Genomic DNA, 26852 nt, shown 5'->3' with positions numbered 1-26852 from the left:
TTCTGAAGCCCTAGACAGTAAGCTTATTTAGCATGTTAATTTTACTTACATTTTTACTAATATGCAGAAACTTTGAAACTCCCAAGCTTGCCAAATACAATATTTGCACTTTGGCAACCGCTCCTTGTCGCCAGTGAAGATGTGACACGGAAAATTCTCCAGACCACATCATGGCATATGGGAGGACGCCTCTTTCCCATTCACCCCTGCCCTGCAAGTGGAACTCCCCTGAAAACTGGGAAACTACAGAATGCAGCAGACAGATTGCTGGTGGGGATGGCTGTGAGAAGGAGTGTGAAGCAGCCACACTGCTTGTCTATTAGTGTCCAAGCCCAATTCACAGTGCACAGGTTAGTTTCAGAAGTCCTAAATGACATAGGACTCAAATATCCAGAGCCATCTTTCCCATAGGGCTTAGTGGTGCGTTGCACCAGGGCGCCGGACTCTCAGGGGCGCCCCAGCGAGTGGGCAAGCTGCATGGCTTTGCCGGCGGCCTCCCCTTTCCCTGCACTCCCTCCAGCTGCGCCCCGCCAATTATATGGCTGGCGGGCGTGCAACTTCCCTCCCAAGCCTCTGTGGAGATCGCTGTCCTGCAGCAGAATGGGGAAGAGTTGTGCCCCCCAATGGCTGACAGTGTGCAGCTTTCACACACACACCCCACTATCCGTGGTAATTTGGGGGCACTGGGCAGATATTTGCACCCCGGCGCCGCATCTGCTAAAGATGGCCCTGCAAATATCTCACTATTTTCAGATCCGTCCCTACATAAGAACCTCATTTTCACCAATACCAGGCAAATGTTTCAGGCATCTCAGGAGGAAGAGATGGGAGATTACCTGTAAACGGCTCACACAGGTGAATGGCCATCAGTTCAGAACAGGGGCTTCTATCTGCTCTTGTTGGGCTTTTCAAGGTTCCTGCTTCATCCTCAGTAGCATTGGCAGCTGTTCCACAAGTTTCACCTTTCCATAAGACTCCCTCCAAAGCTTGAGCCGCAGAGGGGCAGATGATATCAGAAAGCCATTTTACAATAAATCGCTGCACGAGGCAGCACAAAGCAAGTGTTATCCCACAATTTCAAATGCATTTTCCCCCATCTCTCTCTTTTTTGCCAGAAATATTGTGAACCACCCAGATATCTTCAGATGAAGGGCGGTATATAAATTTAATACAATAAAAAGTCTTCAAGGGTCTGTAACGTGTCTCAATTCTCCAAAGGAGTACAGATCCTGGGTGAATGCCTGGAATCCCATGTCCACTTGCCACCGCTCGGCAGAGAGCACACGACTTTTGTAACATTGTAATATTTGTTAGGCACTCTTATTGCCTGTATTCATGACCTTGTCTTCTTTTTCTACCGGCCCTCCAGATCATTTTGTTTCCCCCTTTTGGTGCCCTTTCTAGATGTCCAATATCAAATAACAACCAATGTCCGCCTCTCCTTAACCGTCATTGATGCCACTGATGTTGTGAATTTTTACACGAATATAAATAATAAAAAATATTAGCACAAACAGTCATGCAAAGTATGAAATAAAATGAACCTTATGCCCAACTGCCCTCTGCTCTCTGCATTTACTGCTAAGCAGCTTACAAAGTATAAAACTCACTTATGCAGAGTGGTATTCGACAAAAGGTTACTCAGAGTAGACCCACTGAAATTAATGCACATGACCAAGGCTATCCTCCTAAGCCCACTTTCACCTGGGAAGTAAGCTCCATTGAATTCAGCAGAACTTACTCCTGAGTTGACACGGTTAGGTTTGCACTGCAAAGTGCGTGCATAAGTTTCAAAGAACCTACATTGAGTAAAACTTAGTTGAATACAACCAACAAGCTATGAACTAGCAGTGATACCCCCAAAAGTTGCATTACACTTTCCATTTTTAAGTTCGGAATAGAGTAGTTGCTTTGGAAGACGATCATCAGGCATCTGCACAACATGACCAGTCCAACCAAGGTGATGTTGAAGAATCATTGCTTTGACACTGGTGACCTTTGCTTCGTCCAGTACACTGATATTAGTTCGCCTGTCTTCTCAAGTGATATGTAAAATTTTTCGGAGACACCATTGAATAGTTGGCTAAACCAGGTGAGGGGAGCTGACGGATGACAAACCCCTGGTGAGTTGGGGACTTCCCGTGCATGCGAAGACAGGCTGCAGCAGATTGAGCAGACGAGACAAAAAGTAAGTCCAACCATCACTGAGGAGGTTACCGTATGCGCCACTACCACTTTCTCTAAAAATAATAAAATAAAATCTCAAAGCAAGAAACCTGCTTTATGGAACCTTTTTTTCAAAAAGGGTGGAAGTAGCAGGACAGCCCTCCAAATGAGAGGAGAGAATTAAGTTTAGACTTGTCTGAAAGATCGGCAAGCCTCTTCAGCAAAGGATCAGTGGTGTCTCTACGAATCTCAGCATAAAAATGACATCTAAAAAATATATGTTCGAGGCTTCCTATTTCCCCTAATGGGCAGGTGCAAAGTCTCTGTGTGTACAGGACCCTTCTATAGCAGCCTTCCAGAACCGGTGAGGGCAAGGCTGAGCTTCTAGCAAGAGTAAAAGCCCTTCTTGCGTTTCTGGATGTGAGGAAACAGAGATATGCTGCTGGAGCAAACGTATCTCCCGTTTTCTATGATTTTATAATCGAGGAACCTTGTACAGTCCTGTTGTCTCTCTGTGTCTATGATTCTTTGCCTAACCATGGACCTAGCTTGGCCCCGGCCCATAGTTATGAGGGTTTGGGGAGCAAGGCCCAGTTTCTGAAGAGTTTCTGAAGAGTGAAGACTGCTGTCTGCCAACCAGAGTGAAACTGGTCGCTCAGAATCACTGGGGCTATTCCTTGGGGAAGCAGTTTCAGAGATAGCCACTAGACTAATATGAGCTTCGACTTTCATCATGCCTGTTTCTAGTCTGACCTATGCATTTGAAGCACATCTAGGAACTTGTAGAAGGGCTCTGAGGAGTTTGGATTGCACTCTTTCAAGGGGAATGAACGAGGAGGGAGGCAGGCCCAGAAAGGATCCGTAAAAGAGCTGTGCCAATGTTTTTATATGCTAATTTGGGATATTTTTATATGCTAATTGTGTGTGTGTTTGTGTGGAAAACACGAGAGGTTTTATTACACTCCAGCAAGATGTGAATTTTATTATTTTGTTAAAGAAAGAAAGAAAAGAATATACCAATGAAAGAACAATGGCAAGGGAAGCTTATGGAATATGCAGAACTGGCAAAATTAACAGATAAATTACATGAAAAATCCAGAATGCGGCAGCTAGACTGGTGACTGGGAGCGGCCGCCGAGACCATATAACACCGGTCTTGAAAGACCTACATTGGCTCCCAGTATGTTTCCGAGCACAATTCAAAGTGTTGGTGCTGACCTTTAAAGCCCTAAACGGCCTCGGTCCAGTATACCTGAAGGAGCGTCTCCACCCCCATCATTCTGCCCGGACGCTGAGGTCCAGCGCTGAGGGCCTTCTGGCGGTTCCCTCATTGCGAGAAGCAAAGCTACAGGGAACCAGGCAGAGGGCCTTCTCGGTAGTGGCGCCCACCCTGTGGAACGCCCTTCCAGCAGTTGTCAAAGCAATAAACAACTACCTGACATTCAGAAGACATCTTAAGGCAGCCCTGTTCAGGGAAGTTTTTAACGTGTGATTTTACTGTATTTTTGGTTTTTATGGAAGCCGCCCAGAGTGGCTGGGGAGGCCCAGCCAGATGGGCGGGGTATAAATAATAAATTATTATTATTATTATTATTATTATTATTATTATTATTATTATTATTATTATTATTATTATTATGAAAAAGATAACAAAGACTTTAAAAAGAGAATGGGAACCATTTACAACATATACAGGTATGAAGAAGCAACATAAAAAAATGGACTAGAGAAATATTGTTAGAGGATGTATACATGGAAAAACCAATAAAACCAATAAAAATATTTAAGAAAGAAAGAAAGAAAGAAGCAAACCCATGCCTGCTACAATATTATTATTATTATATATAATAATATTGTATAATAATGGCTTCCCCAGCCATTCTGGGCGGCTTCCAAAAAAATATTAAAATACTGTCGATGGTATCTGTTATGTTGTGGGCGAACATATCAGATGACACAGTGATTCTTCAAACAGCTCTTGTTTATTCAGAGGCCAGAACAGAACTGAACTGAAGAGCTCAGTCTGCCTGCTTATATAGAGCTCCAGAACAACGTAACTGTAGCAACTTTCTAAAGCTATCCAATCACTGAATGTCACTTTCGATCCTTCATTTGCATACAAACCATCCAATCACTGAATGTCACTTTCGATCCTTCATTTGCATAACTATCTACAGTATCCCCCTGCTGGCCCAGGGTGAGAACTTCAGTACATAACAGTATCAAACAACGCTGAGACATCCAGCAGAACTAGGAAACAGCTCTCACCTTTGTCCCTAGCCCGCCGGAGATCATCAACCAGAGCAACCAAGGCAGTTTCAGTCCCGTGATGAGGCCTGAATCCCGACTGGAAGGGACCCAAATGGTCCAGCAACCACTCGCTCAATCAGCTTACCCAAGAATGGAAGATTTGAGACTGGGCGATAGTTGGCCATTGTGGCCGCATCTAAAGATGTTTTTTTAAGAAGCGGTTTAATAACCATCTCTTTCAGCGGGTCTGGGAAGGCTCCCTCACGGAGGGAAGCATTCACCACCCCACGAAGCCCATCGCCCAGCCCTTCCCGGCTAGTTTTTAAAAGCCAGGATGGGGAAGGAGACAGGTGGTTGGTTTCACTCATCCTAGCAGCTTGTCCACATCCTCACAGGTAACAGACTGGAATTGATCCCACGCAATTTGACTAGACAGGACTCTAGCACTCTCCCGCCCCGGCCCTGCTCCCACGGTGGAGTCTACCTCTTCCCGAATCGGAGCGGCTTTATCTGCAAAAAACTTTGCAAAATCATTGCAGGAGATCATGTGGCCCGTACTGGGCCCCGATGTAGCAGGTGGTTCCGCTAAATTGTGAACCACCTAAAAACGTCTCCTGCTGCTGTTTTCTGCAGATGCAATATGTGAGAATGTTCAGGGATGCAGGAGAGGATATATTGTCTGATTATTTCCTTATCCAACTTGTGTTAACAAGTTTCACAATTTCAGCAGAGTAACATTCCCCTTATTTTAAACTTTGCAATGGATGCGTTTGCTCAGGCTCGCTAAAGCCTCTATAATAACTGTTCTGGTATTTTCCCCTTAATCCCTCATAAAATATAAGAGACGACACAGTCTTTTACAAAAGTATAAAAAGAGTTTACTCACATTCTGTTCACAATCAGATCCCAGAAGGCAGACTTAGCTTAATGAAGTAATGTACACTTGGAATCTATCTTATAAGAAAACAGTCCCTTTGTCCTCTCTTGGCTGGAATCCAAGAGGGCATCTTTGACTTAGTAGATGTTGTGTCTTTGATGCATGTGGTGAAAGAGAGAGAGATGGCTGCCCTGCCCTGTGCTTTTGTCATTACCTGCACAGGTGAGGCCACACCCACCTCTAGTCACACGCAGAGGAAGTCTGTCCCAGCCCAGAAGGAAACAGGAAGTTTACCTGCTGGCTGGACAAACATCCCTCCCCATGTGTAAACATGTTCACTCTAGGAACGTTGTACTTGACTGCTCTTGTGTTTCACATCCCACACAATAGAGGCAGTGAAGAAAGTCTTCTTCGCCGTCGCCACCGCCACTTGGTAGGCTCGACATTGAACTCTAACCTGTGTCCGGTCAGCTTCAGAATGAGTTATCCGCCACCAGCGCTCTAGCCGTCTCAACGATTGTTTCATTGCCCTCAGATCCATGGAAAACCACAGGGCTGTCCGGGCTCCATGCAATCGGAGAGGGCGCTTCGGAGCCAAACAGTCAATAGCCCTGGTTAACTCCACATTCCAGCAGGCCACCAGGGAATCAGCTGAAAGGCCATCAACATGGGATAAAGCATCCCCTACCACTCTCTGGAAACCATTTGGATCCATTAAGTGGCAGGGGCAGACCATCCGAATCGGTCCCACCTCCCTGCAGAGGGGAAGGGTCGCAGAGAAGTCCAGTTGCACCAGGAAGTGATCTGACCATGGCACTTCTTTCATTTCGCTTTTACTTAGTGTCAGATCACCAACATCCATAGAGGTAAACACCAGGTCCAAGGCATGTCCGCGGCTATGGGTTGGGCCAGACTTATTCAGGGACAGCCCCATGGAGGCCATGCTTTCCACGAAGTCCCGAGTGGCCCCTTGTAAGGTCGTGTCGGCATGGATGTTAAAATCCCCTAGGACAACCAAACTAGGTGTCTCCAGGAGAACATCCGCCACGACCTGAAGCAGCTCGGGCAGGGAATCCTTGGTGCAGCGGGGAGGTCGGTACACCAAAAGGAATCCTGTACTGCCCCTATTGCCCAACTTCCAGAACATGCACTAAGAGAACTGGGTCTTCCCAATAGGACGCCTGGTGCAAACTAATGACTTCCTAAAAATCACTGCAACCCCCCCTCCCCGCCCACAAGGCCTGGGTTGCTGTGCGTAAGAGAAACCTAGTGGACAAGCAGCAGTAAGGACAGACCCATCTGCTTAATCCAACCAAGTCTCTGTTACACATGCCAGGTCAAGTCCTCCATCCATGATCAAGTTATGGATGGCAGTAGTCTTATGAATCATTGACCTGGCATTGCACAGCAGCACCTTCAGGTCATGTGGGTATCCCTTGCTGATTCTAGTATCCATCCAGTCAGGACCAGACCCGGAGGCAGGGATAGTCCTCAGACAACGACTAAACCTGCCCCCTCTGTAATGACATGGTCTGGTCTTAGCGTAGCTCCTCCTCCTACCCGTGATCACTGAGATCGATTGTCCCAGCGCATCCCCCTCTATGGAACATGCCCCAGCCATTTTGTTGGCTGGGACCCGCTCCCCAGCAGCCCTGACCCCTCCCCTTAAGAACAAAATAAAACCTTAAAAAAATAATAAACAATACAAACAAAAAACTGTAAAAATCACAAATACATCAAAATCAAATTCCCAAGCCCAACCAAACATCCATCCCACCCCCACCCTCCACATACCAAAAATTCAACAGGGAAACAGAAAATTTAAAAACATTTTTAAAAGAACTCTGCGCCCCTCCGAGTCCTCCTGGACAGGAGCAGCAGTAACAGCAACCGTCCTTGTGATACCTGTCAGGCCCCGCCCCGGGCCAGGTGGTGAGTGGCAGGAGGAGGGCCCTAAGGCACTAAAGCATGAGATGAGCAGTGCAATCCTAGCCCCACCTACTCAGTTGTTATTGCCAGGTAAATGTATTCATGACTGCAGGTTAAAGGTTGAGATGAGCGGCTGTGGGGAGCTGCTGCTTCAGCAGGTGACACCGAGCACTTTAAGCAGTGGCTGCTAGCTCGATCTACTTTCAAATGGCCTATGCTGTGCAGCCAAGGGGGTTTTGTTGTGGCAGGAAAGAAGAGGAAAGGGGCCCAACCTGCAAAACCTGCAGTGCACAGGGGGAGGAGAAGGAGCCGCATACTCTACATGGAGAGGTAAGGATTTCTGCCTTGTCCTGGAGGGGAAACTCCCTAGGAACAGATTCCATGCTGGAAGCACATCGGGTGGGTGGGAGACATTGTAATCGTAGAATCTTGGAGTTGGAAGGGGTCAGAGGGTCCTCTAGCCCAGCCCCCTGCAAGGCAGGAATCTCATTTAAAGCATCCAGGACAGGAGACCATCCAACCTCTGCTTCAGTGAAAAAGATATTTGATGAATTTCAAGTGCTTGCTTCTGGAGTGTGGATCTTGGCTGTCTGTGTGGGGTGAGGAATAAAGGAGTTCTGGAAAGGCGGGAAAATGCTGTGCTGAATTTAGGCAGGGGGGGGCTCACTTTGGGGGGGGGGATTTTGTGTAGCCTCTATCTGTCAGGGACTGGGCAGATGAGGAATGGTGGAGAAGAAGAAGACAGTTCAGAATGACAACAGGGGTTAGAGGGAGGTCGCAGCTCAGAGGAAGACGAGGGGGAAAGCTGGGAAATAATGGGAGAGGAGGAGGAGGAGGGGGAGAACCAGGGGGGCCACAGCTGATGGACACACTGTCTTCAGAAAGCATTCCAGACCCTCCCTTCCAAAACATAGCAGGCCTTGGAAGTTGGAGGGCAAAGAGCTCAAAGGCAGAGGGCACTTCTCAGCACCCATAGGGATGACGAATGAGGAAATGGGAGAGACGGATGGGGTGCAGTTTCACTCGAAGCAACACATTATTCCGAGAGGCTGTATTCCCAAGCCTCTCTCTGTGAATACTGAATGAAGTTGGTCTATAGCTGTGGGCATCTCATATTTTTTTTCTTTTAGCATGAATTTGGATTCCTAGGCTCCTGTTCAAAACTGAAAATAAAATAAAATAAACCTCCGACCAGCTCCCACTGGTGCCTGGCTGGGCTGCTCCCGCCTTTGGCTCCTCCGACCAGCTCCCACTGGTGCCTGGCTGGGCTGCTCCCGCCTTTGGCTCCTCCAACCAGCTCCCACTGGTGCCTGGCTGGGCTGCTCCCGCCTTTGGCTCCTCCAACCAGCTCCCACTGGTGCCTGGCTGGCCTGCTCCCGCCTTTGGCTCCTCTGACCAGCTCCCACTGGTGCCTGGCTGGCCTGCTCCCGCCTTTGGCTCCTCCGACCAGCTCCCACTGGTGCCTGGCTGGCCTGCTCCCGCCTTTGGCTCCTCCGACCAGCTCCCACTGGTGCCTGGCTGGGCTGCTCCCGCCTTTGGCTCCTCCGACCAGCTCCCACTGGTGCCTGGCTGGGCTGCTCCCGCCTTTGGCTCCTCCGACCAGCTCCCACTGGTGCCTGGCTGGGCTGCTCCCGCCTTTGGCTCCTCCGACCAGCTCCCACTGGTGCCTGGCTGGGCTGCTCCCGCCTTTGGCTCCTCCGACCAGCTCCCACTGGTGCCTGGCTGGGCTGCTCCCGCCTTTGGCTCCTCCGACCAGCTCCCACTGGTGCCTGGCTGGGCTGCTCCCGCCTTTGGCTCCTCCGACCAGCTCCCACTGGTGCCTGGCTGGGCTGCTCCCGCCTTTGGCTCCTCCGACCAGCTCCCACTGGTGCCTGGCTGGGCTGCTCCCGCCTTTGGCTCCTCCGACCAGCTCCCACTGGTGCCTGGCTGGGCTGCTCCCGCCTTTGGCTCCTCCAACCAGCTCCCACTGGTGCCTGGCTGGGCTGCTCCCGCCTTTGGCTCCTCCAACCAGCTCCCACTGGTGCCTGGCTGGGCTGCTCCCGCCTTTGGCTCCTCCAACCAGCTCCCACTGGTGCCTGGCTGGGCTGCTCCCGCCTTTGGCTCCTCCAACCAGCTCCCACTGGTGCCTGGCTGGCCTGCTCCCGCCTTTGGCTCCTCTGACCAGCTCCCACTGGTGCCTGGCTGGCCTGCTCCCGCCTTTGGCTCCTCCGACCAGCTCCCACTGGTGCCTGGCTGGCCTGCTCCCGCCTTTGGCTCCTCCGACCAGCTCCCACTGGTGCCTGGCTGGGCTGCTCCCGCCTTTGGCTCCTCCAACCAGCTCCCACTGGTGCCTGGCTGGGCTGCTCCCGCCTTTGGCTCCTCCGACCAGCTCCCACTGGTGCCTGGCTGGGCTGCTCCCGCCTTTGGCTCCTCCAACCAGCTCCCACTGGTGCCTGGCTGGGCTGCTCCCGCCTTTGGCTCCTCCAACCAGCTCCCACTGGTGCCTGGCTGGGCTGCTCCCGCCTTTGGCTCCTCCAACCAGCTCCCACTGGTGCCTGGCTGGGCTGCTCCCGCCTTTGGCTCCTCCAACCAGCTCCCACTGGTGCCTGGCTGGCCTGCTCCCGCCTTTGGCTCCTCCGACCAGCTCCCACTGGTGCCTGGCTGGCCTGCTCCCGCCTTTGGCTCCTCCGACCAGCTCCCACTGGTGCCTGGCTGGGCTGCTCCCGCCTTTGGCTCCTCCAACCAGCTCCCACTGGTGCCTGGCTGGGCTGCTCCCGCCTTTGGCTCCTCCAACCAGCTCCCACTGGTGCCTGGCTGGGCTGCTCCCGCCTTTGGCTCCTCCAACCAGCTCCCACTGGTGCCTGGCTGGGCTGCTCCCGCCTTTGGCTCCTCCAACCAGCTCCCACTGGTGCCTGGCTGGCCTGCTCCCGCCTTTGGCTCCTCTGACCAGCTCCCACTGGTGCCTGGCTGGGCTGCTCCCGCCTTTGGCTCCTCCGACCAGCTCCCACTGGTGCCTGGCTGGCCTGCTCCCGCCTTTGGCTCCTCCGACCAGCTCCCACTGGTGCCTGGCTGGGCTGCTCCCGCCTTTGGCTCCTCCGACCAGCTCCCACTGGTGCCTGGCTGGGCTGCTCCCGCCTTTGGCTCCTCCGACCAGCTCCCACTGGTGCCTGGCTGGGCTGCTCCCGCCTTTGGCTCCTCCGACCAGCTCCCACTGGTGCCTGGCTGGGCTGCTCCCGCCTTTGGCTCCTCCGACCAGCTCCCACTGGTGCCTGGCTGGGCTGCTCCCGCCTTTGGCTCCTCCGACCAGCTCCCACTGGTGCCTGGCTGGGCTGCTCCCGCCTTTGGCTCCTCCGACCAGCTCCCACTGGTGCCTGGCTGGGCTGCTCCCGCCTTTGGCTCCTCCGACCAGCTCCCACTGGTGCCTGGCTGGGCTGCTCCCGCCTTTGGCTCCTCCGACCAGCTCCCACTGGTGCCTGGCTGGGCTGCTCCCGCCTTTGGCTCCTCCGACCAGCTCCCACTGGTGCCTGGCTGGGCTGCTCCCGCCTTTGGCTCCTCCGACCAGCTCCCACTGGTGCCTGGCTGGGCTGCTCCCGCCTTTGGCTCCTCCGACCAGCTCCCACTGGTGCCTGGCTGGGCTGCTCCCGCCTTTGGCTCCTCCGACCAGCTCCCACTGGTGCCTGGCTGGGCTGCTCCCGCCTTTGGCTCCTCCGACCAGCTCCCACTGGTGCCTGGCTGGGCTGCTCCCGCCTTTGGCTCCTCCGACCAGCTCCCACTGGTGCCTGGCTGGGCTGCTCCCGCCTTTGGCTCCTCCGACCAGCTCCCACTGGTGCCTGGCTGGGCTGCTCCCGCCTTTGGCTCCTCCGACCAGCTCCCACTGGTGCCTGGCTGGGCTGCTCCCGCCTTTGGCTCCTCCGACCAGCTCCCACTGGTGCCTGGCTGGGCTGCTCCCGCCTTTGGCTCCTCCGACCAGCTCCCGCTGGTGCCTGGCTGGGCTGCTCCCGCCTTTGGCTCCTCCGACCAGCTCCCACTGGTGCCTGGCTGGGCTGCTCCCGCCTTTGGCTCCTCCGACCAGCTCCCACTGGTGCCTGGCTGGGCTGCTCCCGCCTTTGGCTCCTCCGACCAGCTCCCACTGGTGCCTGGCTGGCCTGCTCCCGCCTTTGGCTCCTCCGACCAGCTCCCACTGGTGCCTGGCTGGGCTGCTCCCGCCTTTGGCTCCTCCAACCAGCTCCCACTGGTGCCTGGCTGGGCTGCTCCCGCCTTTGGCTCCTCCAACCAGCTCCCACTGGTGCCTGGCTGGCCTGCTTCTGCCTTTGGCTCCTCCCTGCCTCCCTTCTCCTCTGTGCCAATCCTTTCGCTTTGCCCAGCCAGTAGCTGAATTGTGTGCCCTGCTTTCCCTTGCCTAACTGCTCTTTTCCTGAGTGCAGCCACCCTCAGAAAGCAAACTTTAATTTTAATTTTATTCTTTGTACCCCGCACAAAATCTCCCAACATTCAGCTTTGTTTGATACCCACTGATTCTAGTGTCCTAACAAGAGTGGGAGAAAAGCTTTTCTCTTTCCACTTTCTTCGTGTCATGCATAATTTTATAAACTTCTATAGATGTACAGCTTATGTACAAAGGTAAAAATTACAGTACCTGCCCTGCTGCCCTTTGCTTCTAGCTCTGTGGAAGGTGACACAGAAGGAAATTTGAGGGGGAAAGATTCCCCACCTCTCTTCTTTCCCATGGCTACTGAGCATGCTCAGACCTCAATGGATTATTATACAGTGGTGCCCCGCAAGACGAATGCCTCACAAGACGAAAAACTCGCTAGACGAAAGAGTTTTCCGTCTTTTGAGGTGCTTCGCAAGACAAATTTCCCTATGGGCTTGCTTTGCAAGACGTTTCTTCTTGCGAGTTTTTTTTCTTCCCCCCCCTTTTTCTAAGCCGCTAAGCCGCTAATAGCGCTAAGCCCCTAAGCCGCTAATAGCCGTGCTACGCAAGACGAAAAAACCGCAAGACGAAGAGACTCGCGGAACAAATTAATTTCGTCTTGCGAGGCACCACTGTATATATTTTTTTAGGGGGCTTCCTCTTCACTTAAATAGTTGTACTTCTGCAAACCTAAATTTTTGATACCTCCCTCTTGTTTCTCATAAAGGCGTCTGGTGCTTCTGCAAGCAAAGGTTGTTTTGCCTGTAAATAAGGTTTTCTATTATCTTTCTGAAGGATGAAGGATCTGCTGGAAGGGGAGCCAAAAATGATGGAACATGCCAATACCTACGAGAAACCTGTAAACAGAGCAGAACAAGTTGTGTTTTTACCACAACAGAATGGAGCTTGTTACAATTTTGAACATTCGGAGATGAGAGAATAATCTGGTAAGCAAGTTAACTCTGATGCATGAAAAGTATTAAGATGGAGACTGGAGACAGATTGTAGTTTGTTGCGGGGTTTAAGAGTGAGCTCTTGAAAATCTCTTTTTGCAGAATGCGCAGTCATGTCATTCCATTTTGTAAGCAGGTTTTGGTAGTTTGCAAAATCCTGCCCAGCCTATGCAGCCATAGGTGACGATGGGCCATATTCACGACAGCGTGGCTGAAAATGAACGTGGGCCATTTTCAAATTAAAAAAAAAATAACTTGCATGGAGTCTTTGTTACCAAATGAAGCAAAGTGGGTATTAATGAAAAATCACCTTTGGCTGTTGTGATGGTGATAGTGATGTTTAATAATAATAATAACCCTCCCATCTGGCTGGGTTTCCCCAACCGCTCTGGGCAGCTCCCAACAGGATATTAAAAACATGATACCAGGTGCTTACAGGAACAGGAACCTAGAACTAGAACATTGCAGGAAAGAGTGCACACCTTGTAAGGAGGCTACACCTCTCTGGAGGATTTGGGCATCCTAGAACTGCCTATGATCTGCTTGCATTGCTCACGCTTATGGAGGGAGCCTATGGCAGGAGAACGATGCAGAAACACAGAACTGCCCACTCCCTAAGCCTTGAACACCCATCTGCTTGTTGCTTTTGGCAGGCACAATTTCAACACCATCTGGCCTTGTTGAAAAGCAAGAGGGACAGTGGGGAGGTCCTCACAGTGAACCAAAGGAAGAGGCTGGAGATGCTGCTGGTAAGTTTGCCTCCTTAGGCAAAGCTGTCTTTGATGATGATGATGATGATGATGATGATGATGATGATAAATACCGCGCCCATCTGGCTGAGTTTCCCCAGCCACTCTGGGTGGCTCTCAACAGAATATTAAAAACACAATAAAGCATCAAACATTGAAAACTTCCCTGAACAGGGCTGCCTTCAGATGTCTTCTCAAAGTCAGATAGTTGTTTATTTCTTTGGCATCTGCTGGGAGGGAGTTCCACAGGGCAGGTGCCACTACCAAGAAGGCCCTCTGCCTGGTTCCCTGTAACTTTTTAAAAGGTTCTCTGAATACTGTCATTCTGGGAGTTGTTGTTTTTTCTTCACTTCAATAAAGCTAATGAAATGCAAAGATGCAAATGAGTGGGCAGGTGCTTGTATTAACTCCTGGAAATGGGGTTGCAAAAATAAAAATGGGCATCTGGGGTGACAGAGAGAGGGTCAGGAAACAGAGAAGCCCTTTAACCTGCTGTATATATATGCTACTCCTCAGCTACTGAGGCCCATCCTCATCATCTCCTATGGCTACTTAGGCTGGGCAGGATTTGGCAAACTATGACAACCTAAAAGGATTGCGGATAAATGAAGATTCACCACCACAACCACCCTGGCTGTTAAATAAAACTTTTCTTCTTTTGCTTCCAAGACCGAGCAGGCATTGTGGCATAGAATTATATGAACTAGAAACTTTGTTTTTCAAAAAAAGAAAAAGGAAAAAAAGAATGAAATGTGGGATTCTGAAAAAGTTGGATTTTGCACCTAATATCACAAGTCGTAGTTCCACAGCACTGTATCATTCATGCTGTCTTGGCTGCAGTCATTCATTATTGCTTTTGTTCCCTCCATGCCCAGCATAGAAACACAAGCAGTTGCCCAAAGGGCAAATTGGGGGGCTCCCATCTGGCAGTCATGGTGGTTTCTATGCTGGACAACCTCCTCCTCCCCCGTCCTCCTTCCCCATGCCTAGTGCAGATGTGGTTAAGGGAGAGAGGAAGCCACCTGCCCCCATGCCAGCAGCTCACAGCCCATTTATCTGCACACAATTCCTCTTTCCCTATAGCAATCAGGAAAGTGGTTAAACAGAAGGTGGTTTTTAATATAGCTAAGCCTTTTGGTTACAAAGGATATGAAGATTTAAATAAATTGCTGCAGCATGACGATCAGAAAACCAATTGGCAATGGCAGGGAAGTCCATATTCATTGCTGCCAGGCCCCATGCAGGGGCATAGCTAGCTCCTCCGGTACCCGGGGCAGGGCAAATACAAATATTACCTGGCAAATTAAGATGCTGGAGAGACAATTAGCTATGCTAACAACGCAGGAGATAGAAGTAAAATTGAAATATGCCAACTCCAAATTCCCGAATGCCCCAAAAATTAAGTATTGAAATAACAACAAAAAAATTCTGGTATTAGTTGTGTATGTGTGTGTGTGTGTGCATTTGTTGATGTGGCTATATGTGAAACACCTCTTGTAGGTGAGATCTGTGTTCTTCTTACTTTTTCCCTAGCAATGGTAAATAAAGACCATTATTTGTGTGTGTTAATTTCCTTTCAGGGGGTCACCCTAATTATCGCCATAAAAGAATCTCAATTGAATTCATTATTACCGCTACCACCACCATCATCCTCATTCTCCTCCTCCTCCTCATCATCATCATCCCTGTTCTTGCTGTCCTGAGAGGTGAGTTTTCTGCCGGTTTTCTTAGTGCTTTCTTCCAGGTCAGGCCCAGTCATGACCTCTGTCTGCCACCAGCACTTTGGCTTCTAATGGCCAGTTCACACTTAGCAGCAGCAGTTAGGAAAACAGCTGCCTTTGGCTGAATCCATATTATCCATGCTCTTGCCAATGGCTCTCTGGGACTTTGGAGGGGATCTTTCCCAGCTCTACCTGAAGATGCCGGAGATTGAACTCAAGACCGTCAGCATGCAAAGCAGATTCTCTGCCACTGAACAACAAAGCTCCCCCAAGTTGTGTGATTCCTCTACTGCTCCTTCCCTTTCCTCTCTCCAGGAAGCATCTGAATCCAGGAGCCACAAGAGCTGCTTATTGGTTCCTTCTTTGCCCTCCCTCCAAGCCGGAGGTTGAAATGTTATGTGCAGATCCCAGTTCAGAGCAGAACTTTCTCTCTCTTGCAGGGGGGAAAGCCAACCAGATTTGCCCTGATGTTTTTTTGAGAGCAACATGCCCAGCTGGCTGGATTGTCTATGAAGGAAAGTGTTACTTTTTCTCAGAAGAAGAAAAAAACTGGACTTCTGCCCAGAGCTTTTGCATATCCCAGGGCTCTTCTCTGGCTGAGATTCAGTGTGAGCATGAAAAGGTGAGACCAAGAAATGTATAAATGTTTGTGAGAATTATCTCCTGCACAGCACTAAGGATGAGCTATCCTTATGGAAATATAAAGAGAATCTGTGAGGTAACGTGGCTTTGTCATAGCTTGATGCAAACAAATTATCCATCTTGCAGGCCATTATGATCAAGGATAATAGGGATTGTAGATGAATTCCCCAGCAAGTTCCCCATCCCTGCTATATACTCTTCCTTCAGCCACTTTCCCATCCTTCTTGAACTCCTTCCTTCTGCTATCTAAGCCTCTCTTTCTCCAGTCTCACTGCCCAGGTCTCTGTTGGAAGTTCTTGTTCTCCTCCCACAAGTGGCATTATTTGAGGTGGAAGACTCATTTGGAGGCACTGTTCTAAGCTGTTTGTGTGTTTTCAACCAAGGTGTTCATGTTCCGGTTCAAGGGCGAAGCTGACCATTGGATTGGCCTTCAGAAGGACTTCAATGATACCTGGATATGGGCAGATGGGTCAGAATACAGTAACACGTGAGTCCTTGTTCTTCTCCAAATTGGGACTAAGCAGCGACCATGCTGTGTACAGTGAGTTGATCCCAAACCTGAATCTGTAACCAAAAATCACTCCAGAATGTGAACTTCAAGGAATCAGGATTGCACCCAAAGCATAACCCCTTCCTGATATGTCGGGATTTCTCACCTCTGACCATACACAGAGAAACCATCCACACTGCCGACAAACTCCAGCTAAGGCTCTTGAGCTCCTCTGGTGTGGAGAAAGTCCTTGTCTTCCCACTCTCACAAGACTTAAGGTCAATCAATTATGCTGAAAGGTAGGAGATTCAGGATGCAGTAATGTGTTTCTTCACACATTACAAACTATGGAATTGACTCTCACAAGATGGACAGCTTTAGCAGGGAATTAGACAGACCCATGGAGAACAAGGCTGTTGATGGACCCTGATGATGAGTCATCTGCTGCCTCCAGGAACTGAGGCAGTGTAACCTTGAATACAAGTTGCTGTGGAACAATCATTGGGGAAGGTTCTAGTAAAAGCATAAGTATTTTATTGATTTCTGGGTAAACAGTGAAGAGAAAGGAAACAATACAAAATATCAAGTACAGATCATGTGTCATACAAACAAAGTACAAAAGCACACAGGGTGAAGTTTATCCGTGGATCAGATCTCTCCATAATGTAACAGGTGGTTTCATTAGGGAGGCAGATTTATGAGCATGAGCAAGAAACATAAGCCATGTACTCTCACACTCTCTTAATCTGCTATCTAACAATGCTGAGCTAATCTCCAATAGTGCTGTCTCCCAGACCTGTAAGCCAGTCATGCAATGTAAGCAAGCCATGCTTACACAAGCCCCAAATCAATGGATTCAAGTTATAAGAAAGGAGATTTGGACTAAATCTCAGGAAGAACTTTCTGACAGTAAGAGCTGTTTGGCAGTCAAACAGGCTCCCTTGGGAGGTTGTGGACTCTCCTTTATTGGAGGTTTTTAAATAGAGGTTGGATGGCCACCTGCCAAGGGTTCTTTAGCTGTGATGAACACAATGGGACTTGCTTCTGAGTAGACATGGCTAGAGGATTGCACCATAAGTCTCTGAGATGGAAAGTTATGAAATGATCTGGAACTAAGCTCCCATTTCTAATGGATCTGATTCTTGGCTACATAGTTTATGACAGTGTCCCACCCATGCAAAACGGAGCGACAAACCTGGCATGCCCATCTCACCTCTTCTTCTTGTGTTGCAGGTTGGTGGTGAAAGGAAGTGAAAACTGTGCCTATCTAAGCAAGGAGTTTGTCATTCCCTCCCGCTGCAACATACCAAAAAAGTGGATCTGCAAACACCCTCATGCGTATATGAGAAATAAAAACTCTACAGCAGGAAAAGTCATATGCCAAGAGGAATTATGGTAAATCCCAGGGATGTAAGAAATCAGCAATTTCCATTCTGGCCCATTTTAATCACAATCAGCACTATTTCCACTCTGCTGCAGTTTGATTTCCTTCTAATGCTACAATATTCAGCTCACTGTCTACTATTTAACATCGTTTGTGCAACTTGCATTTATTTCTGTGTAAAGGAAGCATCAAAACAATGTAAGACAGTATTTAATGACATACCATTTGTGGACATCAAGAAGACAACAACAATCAGGAGAACAAATACCGATTGTATTCCCTTGATTCTCTGACCACAGAGCTGCCACCATTTCTGCTTGCTTTTCTGTTTTTGTCAAAATTCTCTGACATCTCTAGGTAAGCCTTTCCATTGTATGACCTAGATACTGTTTCTAGAAGGAAAGGCAGCAAATTGTATGCATGGAAACAATTTTACACCAAAGCTGGTGTGTGACAGGAGACTACAGATAGGAGTGCTCAACTCTGACGCTTGTTCACAGCTTCATACAAAACCTCAAATGATCTGAACTAGGCTTCAGTGCCTGCACACTTTCAACCTGATCTTTGCACAACATCAGCTACAAACTTGTCTTACTTTATAATGAATCTTGAAATCTGTCACCAAGAAAAATCATAAGCAGAGGCATTGGTCTTCTACATTGAACCTAGCCATTTGCTAACTAAGTGGGGAGGGCACAAGTTGATGATTCATGGATTTATGCCATTCTGCCAGAATTCCATCAATTTTTTCTTCCATTTCAGATTATTAGAGTTGTGAAGATGACCACCTACACAAAAGTTGACTTGGTGCAGGTTCAATGCAAGACAAATGTGCAACTCTGCTGTGGTGGCTTGCCACAGGAAATTGTCATGTGATCATTGCTATAGGATGTTACAATGGCCACAAGCATAGGTGGCTTTCAAAATGGACTGTCCTTGGTTCAAAGAGCACAGGCATATCGACAGCTATTAACCAGGGCAGCCAGGGACTGGACCACCCCATTCAGAGGCTGGTGTACAACTTGGTTTTTATTAGGTACATCTGGCTGGAGACTCAAGAGTACATTATACTGACCCAGACTGGCAACTCTCATGTTTCTGGCATACATTATTGTGCGGCACAGTTGGGGATGCTGGGCAAAATATTATCCGACTCCTTTCATTTCACCTGGCATTGTCCAGTGGGCTCCTCATAGCCAGAGGAAGTGTCCACTAGTGCCATCATGTTGCTGGCATCTGTATTCTGCCAGAAATTGGGTCCTTAATATGGAATGCATGGCTCCTCCATGGCTGCCAGCTTCTGTGATGGGCTCCCAGGGCTTCCTAGTCCCTTGCCAGCACTTGGCACTTTAAGTAGACCCCAATCCACACCAGCCAGGCAATGGGTCCTGAAGAGGCCACCTGTGGACGTTTTGTGAAGGCTCAACCCAGGGCTGGATTAACCTGCAGGGATTGAGTTGCTTCTCTCCACCTGGCTTGGGGTGGGGCCTGACAGGCTCCATAAAGGAGTGCTGCTGGGCAGAGAGGGCTCCATTTTTGTTTTTGTTTAAAATTGCTTTTATTTTTTTATCTATGTCATTTTAAATTGTGATTGATACTAATGTTGTATTCTTAGTTTTAGATTTTATGATTTATGTTGAAATTGTTTTCCATTTTGATGTGTTTCATTTATTGTTCATAACTTTTGTTATGTTGGTAATTATGTAAATGTTCTCATGTTGTAAGCCGCCTTGAGCATTGTTTTAAATGTGGAAAGACGGCATACATATAATAATATTTATATATAATATAATAATATAAATAAAGTGGAAGTATACAAAAATCATCATGGTTTTCCATCTTGCTGTAAGCTTTGTTTCATTTTGAAAAATATAATATAATTTTACGTCTTACTCGTTTCACTATTTAGGGTAGGTATATATGGGGCACCCCAATTTTTAAAGTGCTTAGGGCCTCTAAAGGTGTTAATCCGGCCCAACCTACGGGGAAAGAAGGGTTGGGCAGTCTCAGTCACATGCCTGATGTAGGGGAGGAGTCCAGCTGCTGTAACTCAGGCAAAATGAAGGGTCAAAGAGAAAGAAAGGGTGTAAGAGATGAAAGAGGTGCCATGGGGAGATGCAGGAAACAGGCTGTGTACCTAAGAAGGCTTCTCCACAGAGATAGGGGGATCTTGGTTCTTACTAGGGTCCCCCTTAAGCCCCACTGTGCATAGCCAGAAAGGGAATGCCAGATGTATATGTTTACCTAGTCCCCTGTTCACTGGGGAGACAAGTGAACCCTGGACATAATCCTGCTTAGGTTAAAGGCACTGAAGCAAAATATCTCTGCCCACTTAGGTAAAAGCCTTTTCTGGATCCCTGGGGTGATTCTAGGAAGCTCTACTTGTTCCTGAGATTTGGAATTCACTCCTGAGGAGACAGGACTGGAAAACGGAGACTCTGAAGGGGCCACCTTAGAAGAAGAGGGCAGCTGACAGGAATCTGGCCTAGGGGTGAAGCCAGACATGTACAGCAGACCAGATGTGAACTGTTACCTTTTTGGCCAGGTGTGACTCATTGAAAGCATGGGCAAGTCTCTGCTGATGTTCCCTTTCCCCAGAAGTAGATCACAGCTTCCCACAGCTCAGTCGCTCTCAGAAACAGGATGCTGGAGGAGATAGGTCTTTGTTTTGGTTCAGCAGGGCTCTTCTTAGGTGCCGTACTGATTTAATAGGTGCACCTGTTTTCCTACTATGCTGCTGGGTGCTGAATTTGTGCTTCATACGTAGCTATATTTTTCCAACTAGCAAAGCCGGGTACCTTGTTCTGCTGCGAACAGTACTGCTGGTCTATAGCCACATAGAGATACAGTGGTACCTCGGGTTAAATACTTAATTCGTTCCGGAGGTCCGTTCTTAACCTGAAACTGTTCTTAACCTGAAGCACCACTTTAGCTAATGGGGCCTCCTGCTGCCGCGGCACAATTTCTGTTCTCATCCTGAAGCAAAGTTCTTAACCTGAAGCACTATTTCTGTAACCTGAAGCGTATGTAACCTGAAGCCTATGTAACCTGAGGTACCACTGTAGTATATAGAGACTATCAATAAATGGGCTTCCCAATTGGATTTTACCTAAGTTTTAACTCAAACAAAATTCACTGTCTCATTGACTCTGATCTTGAGAGACCATTGATCAGAAAGCTGTTCTTATATTCCCTAGGGAAGACCTTCTGAAGCAATGTTGCTACTGCTAAGTCCCAGCAACGAAAGGTGTTCCATTCTCAGACTGGGTGTCAATATTTAACTCGAAAATTCAATATCTCAAAAGACACCTATAAAACAATGAACAAATGTATTGTAGATTAAATCAATCAGTTAAAAGGCACAAGGTTAATCAAATAAAAGTGGGTTACTAGTCCTCAAGAATACCAGATGGCAAATCCCCAGTCCCCAAACCTAAAGGGGTCACAGGATGCCAGCAAGTGCAGTTTCTGACAGAGAAGAAACAGTAGAATCAGGTGGAGGGGGTGGCCAAGGATGCTGGTGCAGCTATAATTTAAACAGAGATGCACTCACTGGAATGCATTGGTCTCAACCAATGATTCTTATGAGAAAAGGAAGTCTAAAAAAAAAAAAAACCCTTTGACAGAGACCACTTGGGCCCTGTGTTGCTGAGCGTGCTAGTCGCGGTGGCTTGGAGCTGAACATTCACCTCAGCAGCTCCTGTTGCTGTAGCTCAGCTTCCTTCCTTTAGTTCACGTTCAGCTTTCTCTGCATGTGTCATGGCTGGGGAAATAGCATGTGCGGACCTAGACATTCGGGAAATGCCTTCCTGTTCAAGGATTCCAATGCCTCGTCCTGGCAGGAACTGCAGTAAGTGACTCACTTATTCATGTATTATTCTTTTGTGCAGGGTAATTAATCTGCAGGTGGGTTACAGAATCTGAAGTCCTCAGGTTCTGTTTTGTGGGTCTCTGCTAAATCCTTTTTTCCTTGCTGCCCAATGTAGTTGCCTGGATAGTCTTCAGAGTGATGCATTCTTCTTTTATTCTAGAAAATTAAACTTGAATTAAAAAGGGTGGACATGCTAGAGGTTTACAAAACATGAACGGTATGGAGAGACTAGAAAGGGGTTTGTTTCTTCCTCTCCTTTGCATAATTCTCCAACCTTGAAGTCACCTAATAAAAATAATTGGAAGCAGGAGAGCCAAATGGAAGTATTATTTTCCTTTATATATTACAGAATGGCCTCAGTGATTGAATAAATGCTTTGCCTGCAGAAGGATCACGTTCATTTTTTAATTTTTTTAAAAAATGATTTTCAATTTTTATAACTTTCAATCATTTTACAATCATTTTAACATTTTGAAATTCACCTTCCTTCCCCTCTTTCTGCGGTTCCTTAAATTTATTTTTTATATTTTCTGCATATTCCAAATTAACTTAATGTAATCATTTATTCATCTACTTTAAATGTATACTCTTATTGAACTTCAGGTTATTATAATAATCCTGCCAGTGTTCTTATCTGTTTACACTTTGAAATTATTCAATAAACCTTTTCCATTCTTTTATAAAAAAAAAGTTTGTTATCTTGATTTCTTATATTTCTTGTACGTTTCGCCATTTCTGTGCAGGCAGTAGATGCCATAATTCATAACGTCACACCAGCATCAGTTGCAATCTCTTTACACCAAAAAGCATAGTTCTTTTATCAACTTTTAATCCTTACAGATGACCATAAGTATACACAGGGCCTTCGCGTTGCTCTTGGAACTGCCTGCGCTGTGATTTTCTTCCTCACTCTGGCTGAAAGTTTTGGGTGAGTAACTGCATGCTTAATGTTGGTTTCCCCAAGAATATTTGCAATCCTGTGCAAGTCAAGCCCGAATAGGCTTGCAGCCTGAGAGTGTGAATACAGATAACTTTTCCTGGCACAGTCCAGTAAAAGCTGGCCACCCTGGAGTCCTCCTGGAAGGCTACTGTTACTCTGCTTTTTGTCAAAGGCACCTTAGCAGCTGGTGAATAAAAAATAGTGTGGGCATTTCAAAAAATATTTATTTATTTGAGAAAAGATAAATTATGCATCAAATAAGCCCCAGTTCTGTGCTCTGAATAAACTGTGGGGAATTGTATTTCTTATTTTGCAACCCTAATGGTTAGCCCTATTTTCCACCTCTGTATTTTAATTAAAATAATGAACATTATTTAATATTCCTATTAATACTCTTTGATGCCCTGCTTGTTTAGCCCCAGTCATTGTGAACAGCAGGATTCTTCATCATTTGATGACAGGTTACAGGGTGCCAAATATATGTATCCTTCGTGAATTACATTTGCTATGTAACAAAACAAAATGGCTGTTTCTTTTCCTGTGCAAGAAAAACAGACTGTATCCCAACAGTTGTCCATAGCATCTTTTAATACTAGAGCTGATATTCAGGATCAAATGCAACACTATAAAATGTATTTAGTTTTGCAGCCTAAACAAACACCAGAGGGCACCAGCAGCAGCAGCACTGACTCTGAATTTAAGCTACAGCTGAAACGCTATATGTGCAGCTCTCTAAGCCAGAACGGTACAGGTAACCTCAGCCACTCATGGATGACTTGTGTTTTGTGTATGTGTACCAGAAACACTGTCTGGACGTCAGCCACTTCCATCTTCCGAATCAGATTTACTATTAAAACACCATTTAAAAGTTTTACTTTTAAAATGACGCAGAATTCAGATGTATTGACTTCCTCCTCCCCCTATAAGGGCTGCTCAAATTAATTCTCAGCCTAAGTGATTATGCTGTGGTTCACAAATGTCTTTTCCTATCCCTGTAATGAAAAGAACCTTGCAGGCTTCATTAACCCACAAACCCTGAGAAGGACCAGAATAGCCAGATGAAGAACTGGAACTGAGGCATGTTGAAACTGTTGATGCAAGCAAAACATGATATTATATAGAAAGGAAAATTCCTGGATTCCAAGATCCAAGTTTGGGGCAAAGTAAAGTGTGGAAATATAGACTGTTAGACCTTTAAAATATGTCTTTCCAATTGCGTTCCAAAAAAAGTACCATCTTCTGACGGAAGCCTGCTGTCATAGATGGTGCTTAGCATAGCATAGAAAGAAGACACAATGAGGCAACGAGTATTTTCATAATAAGGGAGGGCAGCTCCTTCGAACCTCTCTTCTCCGGTAACTTTTTATTATCCTTTGTCCTCCCAGCCGCATGGCCGTTTGGCAATGTCTCCCATTACCTCATCTGGTCAAGGCTTTTATTGCACCCTTCACCATATAAGGTAATCATTGCCAAGAGGAATGTCTGCCTTGGCTTTATGACTCCCACAATCTTCCCTCAGCATAGGAAAAGATCACACATTTAGTACTTTAAAAATGATTTACTTACAAACTCTTCAAAGGTCAAGTTCATGTTCTTTTCTATACATCACTCAGAAAGGTTACACAGGCAGTAAATAGTTTAGTTCTAAAGAGGTGAAAGTTCATAAATTCTTGGTATAGGAGCACAAGATTGGCTTGTGAGTGTCATGCAGCCTGGCTAGAGCAACCAGCTTAGCCTCTTCACACACTGATTTCATCAGCAGTGGCATTGCGTGGGGAGGGCCAGAGGGGCGGTGGTCCCAGGTACATTTCCTCCTCATGCAGCATTACAAAGGCAGCATGAAGTCAGGTTCCCATGTAGTTTCCTCTCAAAATGCTTAACAAGCATCTGAGACCACTTGGGATTCTACATGTTACTCAAAACTCCTGGGAAGTTTATTTACTGAAATAAAGCTCCCCTTTGCAATGAGACATTTTGTAATATGCAATAAATTCTCAGATTCTCCCAGGACGGGGAAAATAAAAGCATCCATTTATGCACAGAAATATTCTGCCTCTTGCTTTCCCTCTCTACCACCAGAGGATGCCCCAAACTGCAAAATATGCCCCAATGACTGGGAACTGCACAGGAACACCTGCTACTGGATCTCTCAAGGGCAAAAAACCTGGACCGAGAGCCAAGATTACTGCAAAGGAAAGAACTCCACCCTGCTTGTGATTCAGGACCAGCTGGAGATGGTAAATATGCAACTTGTGAGAAAAGTCTAGCCAGCAGGGATCCAGTTGAAGCAAAGTCCACAAGAGACTTCTGGCCAGGGATGTGGGACCTGTGGTCCTTCAGTTGTTGGATTCCAGCTCCCATAAGTCCTAACCATCCATCAGGATGCTTTATTCCTCAACAGCACATGTAACTTTGCTCAATGACATTTGTATAGATCTTGTAAGTGTTCAGAGGGCTTTACATGCACGATCCAATTGTAATCCTTATAGCAACCTTTTTAAATGCTCAGTATTATTATGTTCCGTAGTGCAGTAGGAAGACTAGAGGCTGAGAGAGTAGCTTGCCTAAGGCCACCTAGTGTGTTCATGTTATGGCAGAGGTGAAATTTGAAACATGGACTTCCTGGTTCAGATTTCATTCTCTTCACCCTCCAATGGTGTGTATAAAAAGTAGCAAAAAAATGCACTTAAATTGCAATCCATCCATCAAATCCCTTGAGCCTTGCTGTCAATCCTGCCTTGGCCTAAAAGCTTCTTTTGCCAGCCACTGCTGAAATCAGATACACATCTCCACAATATTAAATACGCATTAGTTAAAATGCATGCAGATTTGTACAGAAGGTCCTTATACACAAATACAGAAGTAGGGGACCCCCTCCTTTTCTCAGCTAAAAGGATTTCCACCTGGGTCAGCTGAAGATGGCTAAGGAGCAGGATGTGGAGCAATGAAGAGCTCCATAGAAATGAAGCTGATGGAACTGAGCATGAACTGTTGATTCAGTGGTCAGAATGGCAACATCCAGTGCTATTTTTCTAGAAAAAGAGGTGCCAGAATTCACCATGAAGACCTCCCTTGTTTTCTTACAATGTTAACGGTACCCACCTGAGAGGTGCGAGAACTGAGTTCCAGCAAGTTCTGGCTGAAAGAAAGCCCTGGCAACATCCTTGTCTGTTCCATTATAGGCAATCACAGTGGTGCCTCGCTAGACGAAATTAATCCGTTCCGCGATTCTCTTCGTCTAGCGGTTTTTTCGTCTTGCGAAGCAAGCCCATTGACAGCTTAGCGGATTAGTGCTAGAGCTGTCAAGCGGCTTCCAGCGATCAGCTGTTAAGCGGCTTATCAGCGGAACAGCTGATAAGCGGCTTAGCGGCTTAGGAAAAGGGCAAAAAAAGCAAAAAAAACCCGCTGGGGGACGCAAGATTTTTTCGTCTTGTGAAGCAACCCCATAGGGAAATTCGTTTTGCAAAGCGCCTCCAAAACAGAAAAACCCTTTCATCTAGCGGGTTTTTCGTCTTGCGAGGCGTTCGTCTTGCGGGGCACCACTGCATAAAGAATATGACAAAGGAAAACCGGTATTGGTTGGGATTCACAGCAGCCAAACTCTCTGAAGAGTGGACCTGGGAATGGGTTGATGGATCCCCCTTCAAGGAAGAACTGTGAGTAGTTCCAGGTGTGCACTGATAATTTCTGTATTTTTTATTATTTTTTTATTGATTTACATGTTAGCAAAGAAGCATAGACCTAGTGATGTAAATAAAACACAGAAATGAAAAGAAGAGGGAGGCCTTAACAACAACCTTCAAATCAATGCATACACAAAGGCTGAACTACCAATATAAATAAAAGAGATGCCTTTACTGATGCCAAGGTATAAGTTTTCATCTGTCCCAAGAGGCATCTGGTGACGTCTGTTGGTATTATTTTTATTTTTATTTATTAAATTTATATACCGCCCTATACCCACACGTCTCAGTACAGTTACAACTTAAAATCACAATACAGGTATAAAAACACAAAATACGTTTTTATAAAAGCAGCCCTCCCTCTCCCCAATAGATTTTAAAAGGACATTGGATGTCAATCAGCTGTATGTCAGTCAGCTGAGGATAAATAGCTCACCTCTTGGCATGAAGGGAAAGGTTTTCATGTGAAAAATAAAAACAGTATCCTGATACTGAATGACAGAATCTTTTTTTTTTTTAAAAGCAACAACAAATTATTTCCTTTATTCTGCAGGTTTACAGTATCGGGCCTTGCTGAAGCAAACAGCTGTGGCTTGATAAGGCGAAATGGTGTTATTTCTGATAGATGCAGTTCTTTAGCTCATTGGATGTGCATGAAAGCAGCTTTCCAGATATAAGCACAAAATGGGGCCAAATGAGTTGGCCCCCGACTTCTTGTGCAGCTTGCAAGATCGCCTCCAGCCCAGAATAGTCTGCAGTTGCCAGGATGCTCCTTAACCAACTTATGGCAGGAAGCCAAAAGCC

At 47.1% G+C, this 26852-nt stretch overlaps 2 protein-coding genes across 2 annotated transcripts in view; both read left to right on the top strand.

The window, feature by feature from the left end:
• Window positions 1-26852, top strand: part of LOC310837896 (C-type lectin domain family 2 member D-like) — a 201075-nt gene that overhangs the window by 59184 nt on the left and 115039 nt on the right. The window lies entirely within an intron of this gene.
• LOC310839498 (C-type lectin domain family 2 member D-like) lies at window positions 12755-19147 on the top strand (the record flags this gene model as incomplete). The annotated part of the gene is made up of 6 exons (XM_083728136.1): window positions 12755-12791; window positions 13222-13317; window positions 14898-15023; window positions 15479-15660; window positions 16064-16167; window positions 17404-19147. The coding sequence occupies 6 exons, from the start codon at window positions 12755-12757 to the stop codon at window positions 17567-17569; spliced, it is 711 nt and encodes a 236-aa protein (XP_083584262.1). The 3' UTR covers window positions 17570-19147.

Source organism: Podarcis gaigeae, assembly GCF_964106915.1.
Source record: "Podarcis gaigeae genome assembly, chromosome: 2".
Taxonomy (NCBI): domain Eukaryota; kingdom Metazoa; phylum Chordata; class Lepidosauria; order Squamata; family Lacertidae; genus Podarcis; species Podarcis gaigeae.
This window is presented reverse-complemented; position numbering and strand designations above follow the sequence as displayed.